Raw genomic sequence first — 20138 nt, forward strand, 5'->3', positions numbered from 1 at the left:
TTTGTAGATTCACGCACGGCGGCTTTCATTTATTCGCCGTTCTCTGTGGTGGTCGTGCAGTACTGAGCATCACGATAGTCTTGATAAAAATCACGCGCGGCACTGCGGGATTCGGTGTGCCATACCTTGCGTCTCGCCCCGCACCTACTCGCGGGGGTGCATGTTTCTCCGCGTGTATGCGCGTGATCCGCATGAACGCGCGTGGATGCATTTTCTGTGTGTTAGACTGTGCGTGTTTTCCATACAAACGGAGATACTTACAAGCAACGTTCGAACACGCATTCACGCGCTACGCTGCGTGGTGCGGGGCAGTGTGTTAAGCGCCTAATGAAAATGGTAATTAAACTGCAACTTCTATCTCAGTCATTTATTATAATATGTTTTATTTTAAGATACATTCTTTACCATCCATATCAAATTTCTAACCCAAAACATTTGACTATACAAAAATGATTACGACAATCCCACCATAAAATCTGTCATTAATTTAAATAAAAAACCTAACCGGTTTTAAATCCTAATGCGAAACACATTTAAATAAAACCGTAGCGTTAAATTAGCCATTAGATATAAATCGTAATAAATAATATAATATTTAATATTACTACAATGGCAGCAACTAACACAGCTTGTCAAATTGCTGTGACGAATTGAACAAAAGATGGCAGCACGTGCGTTTCCCGCCAAAATTAGTGTCAATTGCATTCGTCATAAAATTTATTTTTGTTTTATTATTGCAGTTTATTGTTATTAACGTGATGGAGGCATTAAATATGGGGTAAGCATTATTCTATATTAATTTAGATGTATTAAGACTGACCTGTATAACTTTTTGTTCGTTGAAACCAACCAACTGTTCAGGACTTTGTTTCTAGTGTCCAAGTGTGCACAATACACAGGTACACTCTCTATTCCTTCACTCTCATAGTCCGGTGGGACGGTACACACGACCAGTGAGAGGTCAGGCGCAGGACCGACAGCTTTACGTGCTCACCAAGATTTACAACCTCAAATTCATTACTATGGACATTTCGTGTCAATTTTAATCACGTTCAAAGCCTATAAACTCGACACACTAACTCTACTATGTTGGAGTCGGCTTCCAGTCTCACTGGATGCAGCTGAATACCAGTATTTTACATGGAGCGACTGTCTATCGGACCTCCACAACACAGTTACCTGGGTTATAACACGATACCCTTCGGTAAGACTGGTTGTCAGACTTTCAAGCATCTGACTACTGTTAACGACTGTCAAAGATCTTTTAAAACAACACGCAGACACAATTTAATGTGCCTTTTGAAAGATGGAGGGGCTCGCTGGTCACCCATCCAAAGACCGGCCTCGGCAAGCATAGCTTATCCTCAGAGATCGATCCGCGCGGCTGTTGTTAACTAAGCCACGAGCTCCTCTATACTATAAACATAGTTAAATTAACCTAAATATTGTCCGTACGGCTCATCTCTGGCCGCCATTGTTCGTAACCCTTTAGCAACCCTTGCGTTAAAAATATGTTGAGCTTTGATTAGTCACGGAGACGCAAAGGGTAGTCACAATATTATGAATGAGATAATTTTTTATGCTTTTTGGTATTGTTATTTAAATGTAATGCAGTAGGTAGTGGGTTCGATTTTCGAGTGAGTTACTTTAATGTAATATTGTTAATCAAGATCTTTATGGCGCAGTGGTTAAGATGCTAATGGGCGTGAGTTTGATTCCCCGACGGAAAAAAATATTGTGTGTTCTACTTTGTGTTTATTATTTGTAAGTCTCTTTAAACTACATTATAACCTACATCACGAATAATTTCTTTATAATAATAAAATAAAACGTAGGTACATACTCATTTAGCAATGTATTATAAACTACTTATGATCAAACACAAGATTAGCAAATTGTCAATAAAAATATGGACAAATAATATTGTTAGTAGCAGCAGTTTTCAAAAAAGTAAGCTTTTTGTCTTCAGTTTTTAAACTATCTCTTAGCAAATTTAATAAAATTCGCTTCAGCGATTTAGCCATCAAAGCTTTTTAAGCAGACTTACACATACATAATATCATTATGAATGAAACTAAATTTGGACTACCATTGATAATTATGTTATAAAAACATAATAGTACAACAGAAATTCCAACATTATTTTACCTGACTCGGAAATCGAAGGCGGAAGCTTAAGTTCGACGGCCACATGAACACCTTAATCTATGAGAGCCAAGGCACCTTAAGAATTAAAACGAAAAATTCATTTGACCGGATAGACTGGAGTTTGATAACGTGCCCGGTATACGGCAATAAGCTCGCCCCCTATTACATGGGACTAACAATATTATTGAGATGTGGGTGTATTAAGCACATCTCTGCCTATATTTTTGGTTATAAAAGGCATCATGTTATGTATGTAAAAATAGTTTTAATGGCGAATGTTAACGTATATTGTAGGTGTATTTCATACACCTCTGGTCCTCTGCTATATAAGACGTGATTATTATCCTTAATACATGCGAACGTACCCGCGAATCTTCAGTATATCTACAAAGCCCATAAACCAATAATATTTAAATATTGGACAATTCACACACGGTCATTTGATTCCAAACTAAGCAGCTTGTACTACGACAACCAAAGAACTGATAAACATACGTACATATATATATTTATAAATACATACATTAACAATCAGGCTCAGAACAGATACTCGTGCTCATCACACACTAGTCCCGTTTAGGATTCGAACCCACCACACGCGACGCTTATTGCGGCGAGGTGACCGTTTTCTGTACCGCATTAAGAATCGCTCTTGTGTCGCGGGGACTTTTACAAACATACAAACAACGGATACTAAGCACAACCAGACCCGAAACAATTCTTTGTGGATCGCACAAATAATTGCTCCTTGTGGGAATCGAACCCACAACCTCCCGACGCAATGGTAGTGGCGTGGCGACCTATACCACTGCGCCAAACGTATTATCAACTTTTTTTCATCCATTAACAGCTATATTAATATAAAAGAACAAATTACAATCTTCCACAATCTTTTCAAAGAGAATTGCCCTATTAATTCCCATATCGACTTCTTACAAATAAAATTCATGCAGTATTTTTTACTATTTCAATTAAAATAAGCAAAAATCAACTCTATTTTTCAAGTTATAAGGTTGGGAATAAAGTGTGTTGCGTGAAAAGGAATGTAGACTCCGTAACAGCCAATAACAATGGGTGGGCGGGGCTAATTTTGAAATTGGAACGATTTTTTTTTAAGATAACCGTTCTTCTTCAGTCGTTGTTTAGATGTCGGATGGGAAAGACGTTTGTATGAATTATTATTTAAAATAATAAAATATAGTTTTTGGTATATCTTTTATTGTTTTTGAAAGTCTAGAATACTAGGTGTATTTTAGGGAGCTGTAATTTTGGTTAAGTGTTATGGGAGCAGGTTCGATTCTTGGGTTAAACAATATTTTTCGGCCTTTTTTTGTTAAGATGGTTGACATTACTGTTGTCATGGGTTCGATTCCCATTCAAAAATATATTTGTGTGTTCAGTAGATTTTTTTGCCTTTTATCATATAAAAAGTAGCTCAAAATAAATTCAATTCAATAATAATAATAATTAGATAAATAAATAAATATATAACTAAAATTATTTACCAAAATATACATCTACAAAAATATAAAAAGTATCCTCTACAAATCGTAGCACGTCTACGCAAAGTGCTACAACAATCTATTGTTTTAACGTAGCAGCGTAGCAAATTCCGTAGACATCAGCTACGAGGCGTAGAGTAATTTATTCATAGTACTACGCTTGACTTGGTTACTTTGATAAACGAACCATCACACCTTATACCTTATAAGAGTAGGCAGAGAGATCTATACCACTAACCCCCGGTTTCTGAGGTACATTTAGCGGTAGTTTATCTATTCAATAGCGTTTAAACTCATGTAAAAAACGCTATTGAATAGATAAACTACCGCTAAATGTGGCATAAGATGTACATTTAACTCATTACTGTCCAACTGCTGGGCAAGGGTCTCCTCCCGTAATGAGGGACGGGTTAAACTGCAGACCAACTTAGAGACATTAATTTAAGAATAAAGAACTCTCAGGCATGTAAGGTTTCATCACGATGTTTTCCTTCACCGTTAGAACAAGTGATAATTATTTCTAATACACACATCACTTTGAAAAATCATTGGTGTGTTGCTTAGTTTTGATCCCTCGACCACTTGTATGGAAGGCGAATATTTATACCACTCGCCTATCACTACTGCATAGCATGCACTGCATTAAACAAAATATTTTTTTCTTATCGTATGGTTAGTGGTCAACCTAGTATCAAAGTTGTTCAAGCCTAGCGCCTTTGAGAAAACTTAACGACTGTTATCTTAATAGACAACCGGGGCCGACTTTTTACGTGCCCTCTGAAGCACGGAGACGCTCAGTTTTAATGCCACAAAGCGACTATCATTAATTTAAGTTACTAAACCGTCGTATACCGACCGATCACTGGGGAATTTATATCTAGTAGCTCTCACCGGTCTGTAAACGATCAGTGTGTTAAGTAACGCGGATATATCATAGACTAGCTGACCCGCGCAACTTCGCTTGCGTCACATAAGTGAGAATGAGTCAAAATTCTCCCTGTTTTTGTAACATTTTTTATTGCTACTCTGCTCCTTTTGGTCGAAGCGTGATGATATATAGCCTATAGCCTTCCTCGATAAATGGACTATAAACAAACTCTTTAGCTTTATAATATTAGTATAGATTAGTATAGATAATATTAGTATAGATGTAGGTGCAGTGTTTGAGCTGAGCGTCTCCGTGATACAAGTCACGCTTTTTGTTTAAACAGTCGTTAAGCCTAACAACTTTGAATATAAGATAAATAACAAATTACATTCTTACAAAATAAACCTATATTGAATAAACCATTATTGTATTGTCTGTCGCTGTAATAAACGCGGGCGGGGCCGTGGGGCAGCACTAACTCAATAAAAAAACAACTTTGTACCCTTTTAACTCACTTATGAATGCATACATAGATATTTTTGGCCGCAAAATTAGGTTTTACAACTCATTTGGGGACTAAACTACCTTATGTAATACAAAATAGAGTATATTTTCGCTTGGAAGTAAATGAAAAATTTAAATTGTAAGTCTCAGAAGCGACCGATTTGGCAAGAGCTTTCGGTACGGTTAAGCATTTGTGGGAATGTATGAAAAGTGTTCGCGAGGTAACGGGAAGGGGAGCTCTTGCTATTTTGGTTGGTCGCACAAAAGCGATGCTAAAAAGCCACCCCCGTACACGCCCCTTCTGAAGATCCTCCCTTCAAGTCAGTTCATGTTTCGCCACCGCGGTGGAAACACGCTAAAACGGTACGCGTAACGAAAAATTGAACGAAAAAATTCCGACTGTGATGTCAAATATAGCAGAATTGATACAAAATTTTATTTTTTCGTTTCCAATTTAATTATTTTGCAAAAAAGAACATATTATGTACCCGACAGATTTGAAAAATGGACAGTTAAAATTAAATTTCGGGAAGAATTTGGACCATAACATTATGTTAAAGACGATTCAGAATTTCTGTTACAACAAAGGTGCGACGGGGCCGTTTAACATGTCGTCTCCATTTCTGGTCGACAACATACTGCATCATCAGAAGAGCGAGCTACACAATCAGTATTTGAACCAGCAATTAGAAAACTACGTGCGGCAAAACTACGAGAGATCCAGAGACAACTCTCCAGAAATTGACGAAACGAAATTGCCTGAAGTTGAGGACGAAAATCGGCAAGATGAAGATGAAACAAAGGTTGATGATGAAGATTCAAAGTCCAGGGACGAGGAATATACAGTAAAAAACGAGATATACTACAACAATGAATACTACCAACGGAATGAAGAATCTCGAAGCGAAAAAGAGGTTTTAAACGTCCCAAATTTGATTCGCCGATGTCAGACTTGTGGTTCATTTGATTGTCCTCCATTTTCTTGTAAGAAATCCGGTATAAGACGTCTGGAGGAATTAGAGAAACGGTTCAATTTGAACTATCAAGAGAATTCGGGTGACGAAGGGGAGAAGCAAGAAGGGAAGGCCTTTACTGACGATCTGGTGAGGAGTTGTGAAGACTATACGGAGCCTAAGAAACCTTTGTTGAAATTCAGTGTCAGTGCTATTCTTGGGGAAGATGGTGTCAAAAGTAGCGTTGGTGGTGAGTAGAATTTCCTTTTGATATTAATTTATATTACCCAGGTAATTCGGTTGTGGAGGCCCGATAGGCAGTCACTCCGAGTAAAGTACTTGACATTTGGTGAGATTGGAATCCGACTCTAACATAGTTGGAAGAAAGACTAGGCTGATGATGATGATTAATTATTATACTATAGTTCCGTAGTAGATTGTGTACGAATAGTAAATCATGAGGTAGGGTTTGAATTCCGGATCAATAGTGATGTATAAGGTCTTTATGGATAAGTAAAAAAATCAATATGAATTTGTTTGTAAGTAATTTATAGCGCTAATTTTCCCGTAGCTCCCCTCGCGTACATAGTTTCATTCCGTATTTCAGTGAGATGTTGAATTTTCAAAAGAATGAAGTCTTTGTTTGATGTCGGATTTTTTATTATTTTCATCCTTCATTAATCCAAGTTTACTCATATTATCAGAAACAATTAGCGGTTAAAAGTGAATTCGTAAGTTTAAGCACTTAACTTTCATATTACTTATATTACTATAAATAGCCTCGTGTGATTGTGTTACAGTAGATATGCAAGAAAGGAATTACCTCTCTAAACAATGATTTTCGGATTAGGCTGTGTAATAAAGATTATTGTGTAAAACCTATTACCGTATATTTTAAGAAACAGTTATACCACTGACCTACCGTAGACCCATTAATATGTACGTATATTATCTTGGGAATATATCTTAGCACACAACATTCTTACGAAAGCTGATTATTTGAATATTATTTTATTTAAAGAATATGGTTTGAATACGTTTTTACAGTTTTCTCCCTATGAATATCATAGATATCGACAATCATAAGTGTCAACATTTGATCTGAATAAGTAAATGATTTGATTTGATAAGTATTCTAAGCAGGCCAGGAATATAAGTACAATAATATAGTTTTTTAGCTTTTGTTCTTTGTTAATAAGGTTCGTAATATTTGAATTATTTTCTTCCTAAAACTGTAATTAAACACAAATAGGTATTTGTTCCGTGTCGGGATCATAGACATACCCAGTGATAGTGTCATGACAACCGTCGTAATCATCGCATCATACGCCCCGTCGCTTCATACATTTGTAGTTCACGTTTATTTATATAATAATACAATACGTTTTGAGTTGTTTTATATAAATGAATTATTTAGTTTCTTATTCTTATCGTATGGTTAGTGGTCAGCCTAGTGACAAAGTTGTTCAAGCCGCCCGAAGGCCTTTGACATGGCTTAACGACTGTTATCATAGTAGATAACAACCGGGACCGACTTTTAACCTGCCCTCTGAAGCACGGAGACGCCCAGTTCAAATACCACAGGACCGGTGAGCGCAACTGGCTATGGGCGCCTATTTAGAGACATTAAGTTAAAGAGATTCTTATAGGACGAGATATTTTCAAATAACATAATAATATATCCTCTTCAGTACAGTGTGTGTTCATAGTGTATATTATCAGCGTCGGTAGAACCACATTTTTTTAAAACCAGGATATTAGTTTTTATCTTTATCGCTATATAAATAAAAAAATAACAAAACAAATTCCTCTCGCCACGTCTGTCTGTCTGTTTGCGACAAACTCAGAACGTCCTGAACGGATTTTTACGCAGTTTTCACTAATAGTTATATCTATTCCTGAGGATAACATCCAGATTAGTGTATAATTTGTTAAGGTGGTGTATTAGAAAGTAGAAACATACATATTTTTAAAGTTTTTTCTCTCCATAAAACCCTTTTCCTGTGTCGTAAAGACAATTTTACAAACACAATAAGTTTAATTGGTTGTGCCGTTTTTTATTTTTGCATTTAGCAACGCATTTGGCAATTTTTTATTTTTATATTTAAGAATATTATTTGATGATTAATAAATAAAAAAAATATAAAGTCAACTCAAAAGTTCACACCTATTTCAAATACAAATTCCACAAACACTAATAAAATCACCTGTTATGTAAAACTTTCCTATTATATTGTAATAAACAGTGTTAACTAAAGACACAAACAAGCTTTCATATGAATTAACATACGACATTAACCTCCACGCAACATCGTTTTCTACATGCGTTTACACTACATAATCTATACTAATATTATAAAGCTGAAGAGTTTGTTTGTTTGTTTGTTTGAATGCGCTAATCTCAGGAACTACTGGTCCGATTTGAAAAATTCTTTCACTGTTAGATAGCCCATTTATCGAGGAAGGCTATAGGCTATATAACATCACGCTACGGCCATAAGAAGCGGAGTAGCAACAAAAAATGTTACAAAAACGGGGAAAATTATGATACATACTATTCTCTCTTATGTGACGCAAGCGAAGTTGCGCGGGTCAGCTAGTAATATTATAATGTGTTATAGATATTTACACTAGTTTGTACCCGCGGCTCGTTTGTGTTATAGTACCCTATATTGTTAATAGATACGACCCATTAACGAAGTCTGTATTTTACATTAGTATCCTGCGACTTCGTTCGTGTGAATAGAGTTTTCGGGGTGAAAAGTATCCTATCTGCTAATGCAGGTTTTAAACTATCTGTGCATTATATTTTATTAAAAGCTTTCTGCAGTTTTTGCCTATTGTTTTTGAATGAGTATTATATATCCATCTTCGCTAACTTTCACATTTTGTTCCCGTTAAAGATTTTCCGGGGTTACAAATAGCCTATTACCTGTTTGTCCAGGTTAATCCAGGTTGTAACCTGTTTGTGTTCCCAAAACATACATGTAAAACTCTTGCTTTCTCGTAAAAAATAGGATTTCAATGATGTTATTATCGACCCTGGTTCTTCAATTATCTTCATGTAAAAATCTTTCAAAATCGGTTTAGTATTTCAGCAGTGAAAGCATTTCAGACAGTCAGATAGATATTTTCATTTGTAATATCGTCGTAAAGCCGTCGGTCTTGCGCCTGAACTCTCGCTGGTCGTGTCTACCGTCCCACTGGGTTATAAGACTAATGTAATTTGTATAACTCTTTTGCATACCCACAATGTAGTTACTATTGAGTATCAAGCGTTTGGTATTTTAAAAATGTTCTGTTATAATACCTACCTACGTTGTTAACGCTGATCAATTTTCCATACCAATTTCCTTGCATGATTAACCCCCGGTTTCTAAAATACATTCAGCGGTAGTTTATCTATTCAATAGCGTTTATGCTCATATAAACATGACAGTTTGAATAGATAAACTACCTACTACTCAGAAACTCTGATACCTGAGTTCTTAGATCCAGTACTTTAATTAATGCAAGATCCCAATTAGTGCTTTACCAGCGTAGTGGACTAAAGGCCTAACTCCTCAATAGTATATGGGACAGCAATGGGTTTATGTATATATCGTACATACAGAGTTCTACCATGATTCGGAAGGCACGTAAAATTGTGGGTCCCGGCTGTCATTTTCTAAGATCTTTGACAGACGTTAACAGTAGTAAGCTCAATAGTCTGACAACCAGTCTTACCGATAGGCAGTCGCTCCATGTAAGATACTGGTATTCAACTGCATCCAGTGAGATTGGAAGCCGAGCCCAACATAGTTCTGATGGTAGTTTGTGGTCGAATTCATTCGAAACTAATGTTTTTTCCTGATTTCGTACAAATAATTGTACCGTGTGGGCATCGAACCCACGACCTCCCGACGCAGTGATAGTGGCGTGGCAACTTTAACTATTGGTATAATGAACGTAAACAATTAAACAGGTATATTGTTGAACATAAACAATTATGTTCAGTGTTGCCAGCATTAATGTCAGTGTTGCGGTCACGAGTGTTGCCGACATATTATGTGCTGGCGTTTAGAAATTATATCCACGTTTCGCGTGTTTGTCTGTCTGTAGGTAGATTAGCAGTGAAGGCAATTGTGAGGATATCTTAGAATTAAAGATTCAATACAGGACATTTGTAGATACTAAATGTGAAAATGTATTTCGATAACTCCTAAGTATAATGAGTCAACTGACATTATAGTAATTTTACAAGAGAGCGATTTGGAGGCAAATTGTTCCTCTTGCTTCTGTTACAAAATGATTTGTTTTTGTTATTATTACTCAGTAATAAAAATTAATTACGCTTACATGATCGTGGTTTATTATATACGTTTAGATAAAAATAATAAGATACCTAAGCCTACCTACTTAAGAGGTATCGATCTGTTTGTGACACTGCACTGCTAAACCACGGAACCGTTTTTCAGGACATTCTGCATGTAGATATGTAGTTAGTATATGTAGTTGAAGATTCGGGGTCAAACTGAGTCTTTTTTTAAAATCCAAGTACATGTGAATGAAGCCGCGAGGGTCAATTTTCGTAAGTTATTCGATAATGTTCTTTAAACCAATATTTTAATATGACTGCCAGTTTTATTTAAATTAGCCAATTCAGACGGACATTGTGCGCTTATAAATACACTAAAATAGAGATATGTATTGTTCAATATACTCTCTATTTACCAAAGTCCATTGGTAGAAAAAACACGACCAGTGAGAGGTCAGGCACAGAACCGACGGCTTTACATGCAGCTGCTTTTCGAGGCACTGAGATCTGTGAACTTATCTTCTGTACTCCGAGTAGTTACCGTTTTTTTGACAGAAGCGCTCGTTAACTACTTTTCCTAACACTGGCTTCAAACCTGGGTCACTATGAAATATTCTAAAATACAAATAGAAAATCCTAATAACACTTTGCCCGATCCGAGAATCGAACCCGGAATCTCGTAATCAGCCACACACAGCTAGACTACAGAGGTAGTAAAACATAATAATTAAGTACATAATATACTCTTTATTACAAATATTCAATAAAATATGTAACCTCGGCAATTTCCGTGAAAAGCCGAAAGAGTTAACGCCTTCCATTGGTTAGTTTAAATTCAGAACGCGTTGCGGTCGCGGCCGAGTGTTTGAAAATGGAACGTGATCGTTTTAACAGGTGCGGTGCGTTTAGTGAGTATGTTTGTGGGAGTCTGGTACTTTGGGGCGTTTACGGAGTATGTTATATGTATATGAGGTGGTTCAGACGTCTATAGTTGCCCTAACCGGTCGGTAAGGCTTGCTACACACATATTCGGTTCGGCAATGTTTATCGAACAACAGAGGCGCCCGTAGCCAGTTGCGATCACCGGTCGGTAAACGATCTGTGGGTTAAGCAACCCTTGGCGCGGTCATTCCATAGATGGGTGACCGCATAGTGGTATTTGAACAGGTCGTCTCCGTGCTTCGGAGGGCACGTAAAATGTCGCTCCCGGTTGCTGTCAATTAAGATAACAGTCATTAAGCCACGTCAAAGGCCTATAGGCGGCTTGAACAACTTTGACACTAGGTTGACCACTAACCATACGACAAGAAGAAGAAGATCGAACACTTGTTCGGCTTGTGTCGATCGGGTTCATTTACACTACGGTTTTGCCGGGCGCTAGGCCGATTAATGCCGAACCGAATATGTGTGTAGCGTCACGATCAGTGGGTTAAGCAAAAGCGCGATCTTTCTATAGATGGGTGACCGCATAGTGGCATTTGAACTGAGTGTCCCCGTTTTCAGAAAGCACGTAAAATGTGGGTACTTATTGTCAATTATGTAAGAGTCGTTAAACCACGTCTAAGGCCTTTCGGGCGGCTTGAACAACTTTGACACTAGGTTGACCACTAACCATACGATAGATAGATTGAGAAATATAAATCCATATCAAATAATTACTACACCAAATTAGTTTTAATTTTTTGAAGTTAAATTATCATAATAAAATTCATTTAACAAGCACCAGAGACAAGCCACATTGAAAATCAACTTTTTCACAACAAGGCACGAACAATCACGTAGTACCAACAAAATAATCATTTAACCCACCTGGGAACTAAACGCAATCATTCCCAATTCGAATGGAACTTACTAAATCGTTATCCCAGCCCAACTTTACGACGCTCATAAAAAAAATAGCTTCGGAAAATCGACTAATATACTTCGACAAATGTAATTGATACTAAAGTCTATCTTATTTTGAAAGAAATAAGGTTCAATTTCGTATATTTGGAATGTAAGTCTTATATTGGTTGTGAGTGAACGTTCGGAATTCAAATATGATTGCAATATGGCGCTCGAATGACATGTTAATATGGGTCTTGGGCCGATATGCATAATTTTATAACTCTCGCTACCGATTTTTGCGTTTCTATTCTTATTGAGTGTGTTATATTGTTCGATTTCAGTTCGGTTTCTGAATATTGGTTTTGAAATTGCAAGTATTAAAGACTCTACTCTTAGTTTAGTGATTCAGGTTAAGCTACGCTTGCCGAGGTTGTTTTGTGGATGGGTGACCATATTATACATTCCGAGTTTCTTCGGAAACCACGTTGAACTGTGGGTTCCATCTGTCATTTTCAAAGATCTTTAACAGTAGTTAACTTTAGAGTCTGACAACCAGTCTTACCAAAGATATCGTGTTATAACCCAGGTAACTGTGTTGTGGAGGTCAGATAGTCAGTCGTTCCATGTAAAACACTGGTATTCAGCTGCATCCGGTGAGACTGGAAGCCGACTCCAACATAGTTGGAAGAAAGGCTAGACTGATGATAACATTTCGGTATCCATTAGTTAATCATCATTGGCCCGTATCCATCTATTGCAGATAATTACTTCGACTGCCTCTATGGCGCAGTTTCGGTCGCCACGCCGCGCCGCTACCTTTGCGTCGAGAAGTCGTGGGTTCGATTCCCACACGGAACAATTATTTGTGCGGTCCACAAATAATTGTTTCGGGTCTGGTTGTAGTTTGTGTCCGTTGTTTGTATGTTTGTTAAAGTCCCCGCGACGCAAGAGCAATTTTTAAGGTGGCGTCATTTAGAATTAGTGCACTTTCGCTCGTGGCTCAAATTACTATAATTACTTGTTAGAACATCAACAAAGACACGATCTATCAAACCAACTTAATTAATTTCCGCGCAAAAAATCTATAAAACGAAATGAACACGTTAATATAGCACAAATAACAGTTCTATTATAGCAACATCTTAATTCACTAACGGCTAACTCGCAATATGGTTCGGGGAGTTTTTCAATAAAATCCTGGCAACATCTGGTCAGACACTTAAGCGCGGGAGGCGGAAAGAGACAGCGCTATATAAATCACTGTTCGCAAGAAAGAGAGGCACATATATCGAGGGTTACCAGCGAAATTAATATGTCCTTTTCTTAACATAACGTTGGACGTAAGTTGCTTTTTATATTATTTTATTATTGATGTCGTTTTTGGGGGGTTATTTCGAGTTCCTTGTGATATTAGATGCTGGAGCAATTACGGGGAAATAAAGATAGTATGTCGTAAATGTTATGGCTGTATATAAGAATGTGTCGATCGGATAATTAAAAAAGTTCTTTTGACGTTTCTTTTGGCGGGTTTTGTGATAGATTTATTATTAGTTTTACCAATCGTAATAAGTATTGGTTAGACTAATGGGTGGGATTTTATTTTTAGTAAACTGAATAACGGTAGACACAACCAGTGAGAGTTCAGGCGCAGGACCGACGGCTTTGCGTGCTCTACGAGGTACTAGGTACGTCCTCAACTTTATAACTCCGGGCGATTTCTGAAAAATATTTAACCGAGAACTCAGACAAGAGTTCTGGCCCGACCCGGAATTCGAACCCGAGACCTCTTGCGCAGCAGTCTCCCACTACAGCGGACCTAGAAGACATATCTATACTAATATTATAAAGCTGAACAGTTTGTTTGTTTGAACGCGCTAATCTCAGGAACTACTGGTCCGATTTGAAAATTCTTTCAGCGTTAGATAGTATATACATATCGAGGAAGGCTATAGGCTATATATCACCACGCTACGACCAATTGGAGCAGAGCACCAGTAAGAAATGTTACAAAAACGGGGAAAATTGTGACTCATTCTCTCTTATGTGACGCAAGCGAAGTTGCGCGGGTCAGCTAGTTGGCTATATTCGGTGTTCAGACACACATCTTCAATCATCACCATTCATACAATAGTTTGTTGCGCATGTAAATTCATTTACCCCGGTTTCTGAGTAACATTTAGCGTTTAGCGTTTTTTATATATAAGTTTAAACTATCGCTAATGTGCCTTAGAAACCGGGGGTTAGTAGATCATGAGTTAAACTTGAACAGATAAACAGACGTTACGATTATCATTTTCGTTCCGAGACAGGACTAGAGCCCAGTGTATTAGTCAAATATATTTTTGTTCATTATTACTATCAACCCAACCCGCAGTTGGCCAGCGTGGTGGACTCAAGGCCTAACCCCTCCCTCATTACGGGAGGAGACCCTTGCCCAGCAGTGGGACATTTATGGGTTAAATTTATTTATTTTTTATTATTATCATAGCCTGTTTCACTGTTAAAATCATATCGGTGTTGTCTTGAAACAATGATAGGTGCGTAGTACTCGTTACCGGCGGTCCTGTATGACAACATGTATGTATGAATGAAGCAAGGGTAGTTTGTAAGGACCGTACCAAGTGACGTTATTTGGTCTCTGCCTACTCCTTTGGGATAAAGGCGTGATTTTATGAAGGTTTTTAGTCTAGATCAAATCTCACTGCGGTCACCCATCCGTGTAATGTCCGCGCCAAGGTTGCTGAACCCACTGATCGTTTACCGACTAGTGAGCGCAACTGGCGCTGTTTCTAAATATAATGCATACAATACATGAATTAACTAACTACCCATAAAAAGTAGTTAATAAAATATAGCGTTCGTTATTTTAACGCCATTCAATCGAGCTTAAAAAACCATAATACTTATTGTGTAGGGATCAAAAACTATCTTTTTTTATCTGTTGTTATGCTAGAGGATTTAGTCTGTGTGTATTGCATTATGGTATTATTGGGTCTATTGTCGATGGTACACTTTTTGTTTTCTCAAGTGTTGCGCATTTCGGTTATGGTCGGTTTTTTAACAATGGCGCTGTTTTTTATAGTTCTTTGTTGTAAATTAATTTTGTTTTCTTCGCGTGTTTGTGAGGTTCTTTCAAGATAAATTGCGTGTTTTAATTTCAATTTGATGGGTTGCTTTCTTTTGCGAATATTATGTGTAGGCAGTTAGCCTACGCATAAATTTTTTTTTTATATAATGTTTATAAACACTTAGATTTAGTTACTGATATAAGCCCATAGATTCAGTAGGATTATAATCTTAGTCAATATAAATATATTTTTGGACAACTCACACACGGTCATCTAATTCCAAACTAAGCAGAGCTTGTACTATGGTAACCAGACAACTGATAAACATACTTATATACTTCTAAATACATAATTATATAGATAAATTAACATCCAAGCTCAGAACAAATACTCGTGCTCATCACACAAATATTAGTCCCGGGTGGGATTCAAACCCGCCACACGCGGCGCTACGGTTATAGCAACTCAAGCTTTTCATACTATTCCTAGATAAATCAAAACTTATCGAAAAATAATAAAAAAATCTATGACTGAGAAGCGAACCTCTGTAACTTTTATTTACAAAGACATGAACACGCAAATCTCAATATAATTTAATCAATTATTAATACAACAACCAGAAAAAACCATTAAAAACGTAACACCATTTTATTAACTGCTATCCGAAAAACGATTAAGTCGCGAACCGTTATTCGATGGCAATTTTTGCGCGGGAAAGTGTGAAAATAATTGATTTCTGTAGGGGACCGCCATTACGGCGGAATTGTCGCTTTTAATTCCGTTGTAATTATGTCCTTGCAGTCTTTATTAATAGGTGATTGTGAAAAAAAAAACAAATGTCATTTCTCTTTGACAGTTCTAAGTTAGGTTATGTTCGTATTCGTGTTTTAGGTAATTAGTATTTAAGTTAGTATGTAGTTAGATTAAATATGCAAAAGCAGTTTTGTTAGAAATAATGATCATTTGTACGGTGAAGGAAAACATCGTTATAAAACCTTGCATGCCTGAGAGTTCTTTAACACATTTTTTGAGGATATACAAAGTCCCCTACCCGCTCTTGGCCAGCGTGGTGGACTCAAGGCCTAAATCTCTTGTTCGGGAGAAGACCCTTGAACAGCAGTAAGATAATAATAAAATTAAACCCATTAATATCTCACTGCTGGGCAAGGGTTTCCTCACGTATTGAGGGTTGGGTTAGGCCTGAGTCCAAGAAAATAATAGACTTAGAAAAATGCAAGCAAGCTATCAAGAACTGTGTTAAACAACGCTCAGGCATGCAAGGTTTCATCACGATGTTTTCCTTCACCGTTACAACAAGTAATCCTTATTTAGTAAAACATATCAAAACAAAAACCTTTTAACTGAAAACCATCCCTTAAGAGCCGAATTTCAGTTTAAAATGGCTTATTAATAAAATAATTATAATCACACCCGGGTTATTTTAAATCGTTAAACATTTAGGGGTGGAATTCGGGGAAAGTTTTACGTTATAACGCCTCCGCCCCTACGTAGGGGTGAATTTGTACCTTAAACGTTTTTGATCTCAAATCTCTGGAGGGATATTGATTATTATGGAATAAATTAAGATATTTATTAGAATAATCGAGCTATTTGATCTTTTATGAGGTTGAAAAAGAAGTGATAGCTGAGTACTGAGTAGTCTAAGCATTCACATTCATCGTAAGTGATTGAGAGTTTAAACTACACTAATAACTTTTCGGAGTCATGTATTAGTTTATCAGCTACTAGCTGACCCGCGCAACTTCGCTTACGTCACATAAGAGAGAATAGGTCATAATTTCCCCCGTTTTTGTAACATTATTTACTGGTACTCTGCTCCTACTGGTCGCAGCGTGATGATATATAGCCTTTAGCCTTCCTCGATAAATGGGCTATCTAACACTGAAATAATTTTTCAAATCGGACCAGTAGTTTCCGAGATTAGCGCGTTCAAACAAACAAACAAACTCTTCAGCTTTATAATATTAGTATAGATTTGGTTACCATAGTACAAGCTCTGCTTAGTTTGGAATCAAATGACCGTGTTTGATGATGATTATGATTAGAAATAATTATCACTTGTTCTAACGCATTCTGCTTAGTATCCATGTATTTTTTTATTGATTGCCCAAAGTTAGTAAGTTGAGTTGATTCTGGGCCATGGAGAGCACGTGTCGCCGTCGGTCCTGCGCCTGACCTCTCACTGGTCGTGTGTACCGTCACACCAGACTATGAGAGTGAAGGAATAGAGAGTGTACCTGTGTATTGTACACTATAAACAAAGTCCTGCATTGTTGGCCAGTTTCAATAAAACTGACCGCCGTAGCCGGATCGGCAGGGACATTAATATTATAATACACCCATAACTGTCGCCTATCCCTGTATTGCTAGGCAAGGGTCTTCTTCCAAACGAGAGTTAGTCTTTCAGTCCATCACGCTGGCCCAGTTATCATATTATATAACAAGATAGTCCTAACATAAACAAGATCGATAAGATTCTAATATTTGCTAAAAATCTCCGTACAATTTAATTGAAAACGCTATAACAAGCGGTGTTATCAAGAGGCGCTCGATATATAATATAATAATATAATCAAACTTGCGCTAATAGGATAACGATGCGATTACAATACAATAGAGAACGAATACAGCCTTAAAATACAAGCGGGGGCGGGGTTTAAAATAGGTTTATTTACAAATAATTCATATATTCAACTAAATCGATCTCTGAGGTTAAACCACGCTTGCCGAGGTTGTTCTGTGGTTAGGTGACCATCTGATACATATCGAGTTCCTCCATGTTTCGGAAGGCACGTTAAATTGTGGGTCACGGCTGTCATTTTCGAAGATCTTTGACAGTCGTTAACAGTAGTCAGAAGCTTGAAAGTCTGACAACCAGTCTTACCGAAGAGTATCGTGTTATAACCCAGGTAACTGGGTTGTGGAGGTCTCATAGACAGTCGCTCCATGTAAAATACTGGTATTCAGCTGTATCCGGTGAGACTGGAAGCCGGCTCCAACATAGATGGAGGAAAGGCTTGATATATAGTTGATTTTCTTCAAAATTCCTTTTCCAAAAATAATATTAGTATGAATTTAAATATATACGTTATTTTCTCTACACAAATAAGAGTCTTTTTGCAACATTAAGGGAGATTTTCTTAACAATATCCTTTTTTCCAGCCTAAACCAAAAACTACCACCTATTATAATCATCCCCCGCTTTCTCCTTCACCTTGCACCACTCCCACCCCCTGGTTTCTTCCCCCGGGTGTCAAAGACACTCGCACCCCTAATATATTGTGTTCCTTTGTAAGATCATTAATCAACGCGGTGCCTACCATTTTAACTAAGTGAAAAACATATCAGCACCTTAATACTTACATAGTTATATTGTGGTCTGATTTTAACAATATTTTAGTAGCAGAAACTCTCAATTATATAAGGTCGGGGAAAAAGTCTTTTCGCATTATAGTATGTATGAACTTGTAATAAAATCTCTTTGACTTCAAGAATTACAAATGAGTACACGGTTCATTAGGTTTCTTTCAGTGAGCTCGTGAGGTACCCAAATATCGAGCTTTTTTGTGTAGAGAAAAGATTTTAGTACAAGTTCATACATACTATAATGCGAAAAGACTTTGTCCCCGACCTAATAGATTTACTAGAGGCTGTCCGCGACTTCGTCCGCGTAGAAACCCTTCCCGTGTAAATCCCGATCCCTCGGGAACTCCTGGATAAAAATATGTGTTTTCAGCTTCCTATATACCAAATTTCATCGTAATCGATCCAGTAGTATCTGCTTGAGAGAGTAACAAACATCCATACATACATTCTCACAAACTTTCGCATTTATAATATTAGTAGGATATAATTCAGTAATAAGGTCAAGAAGTTGAGGTATCAGAACTCCGGGAAAATTATAATAAATGAATATACTTTTTGGACAACACATCTGATTCCAAACTAGCAGAGCTTGTACTATGGTAACCAAACTGATAAACATACTTATATACTTACTTCTAAATACATAAGTTTTAAAGATAAAATGACAACTAATAACAATCAAAATTATTTTGTGAAACCGACGGTCTTCTTTACTATGGTAACCAAATCTATACTCATATTATAAAGCTGAAGAATTTGTTTGTTTGAACGCGCTAATCTCAGGAACTACTGGTCCGATTTGAAAAATTATTTCAGTGTTAGATAGCCCATTTATCGAGGAAGACTATAGGCTATATATCATCACGCTACGACCAATAGGAGCAGAGTACCAGTAAAAAATGTTACAAAATCGGGAAAAATTTTGACCCATTTACTCTTATGTGACGTAAGCAAAGTTGCACGGGTCAGCTAGTAACTGATAAACATACTTATGTATATACATTAACAACCAGCCTCAGAACAGATACTCGTGCTCATCACACTAATATTTGTTCCCGATGGATTCTTACCACGCGGCGCTATGGTTATAACGGCAAGACCACGTTGACCACTGTGTCAAACGTGAATGAGATCTTAATCTATTACGTTTTGTTTCAGAATACCGTCAGCCAATGATAGGCAACCCATGGCCTATAGCCAAGCCTATAGCCAGCAGACCGATTCCAGTACAGCATCAGCACTTACAGCATCTATTGGCACATTGTCACCATCCATACTTGGCTGGTAAGTTCATAGCCAATTGTTACCGATCTGTAGGTTAAGGAACTATTAGCGCCGTCATTTTATTGATAGGTGACCGATTATGCATGGGCAACTGCGTTAAAGGGTCGAATACCGATTTCTGGGTTAAGTAATCTTTGGTGCGGTCATTTTATAGATGGGTGATCAAATACTGTTATTTGAACTGAGCTTTGAGCGTGAACTGTTCGCGTTATCTAAATATCTGCTAGGAGGACATTACTTGTACACAATTTATTAGATTCTCGTACTCTCTTCATAATAATTTGCTTAGAAAACACCACT

General features: G+C 37.2%; 1 protein-coding gene across 1 annotated transcript in view; it reads left to right on the plus strand.

Moving 5' to 3' along the window:
* The first annotated feature begins 5368 nt into the window (after positions 1-5368).
* Positions 5369-20138, plus strand: part of Dbx (homeobox protein Dbx) — a 34579-nt gene continuing 19809 nt past the window's right edge. The window contains exons 1-2 of the mRNA XM_076132677.1: positions 5369-6225; positions 19713-19838. Coding sequence (XP_075988792.1) covers positions 5505-6225; positions 19713-19838 — 847 coding nt within the window. The 5' untranslated portion in view covers positions 5369-5504. The remainder of the gene's footprint in view (positions 6226-19712; positions 19839-20138) is intronic.

The sequence above is a fragment of the Anticarsia gemmatalis genome, chromosome 28 (genome assembly GCF_050436995.1).
Source record: "Anticarsia gemmatalis isolate Benzon Research Colony breed Stoneville strain chromosome 28, ilAntGemm2 primary, whole genome shotgun sequence".
NCBI classification, from domain to species: domain Eukaryota; kingdom Metazoa; phylum Arthropoda; class Insecta; order Lepidoptera; family Erebidae; genus Anticarsia; species Anticarsia gemmatalis.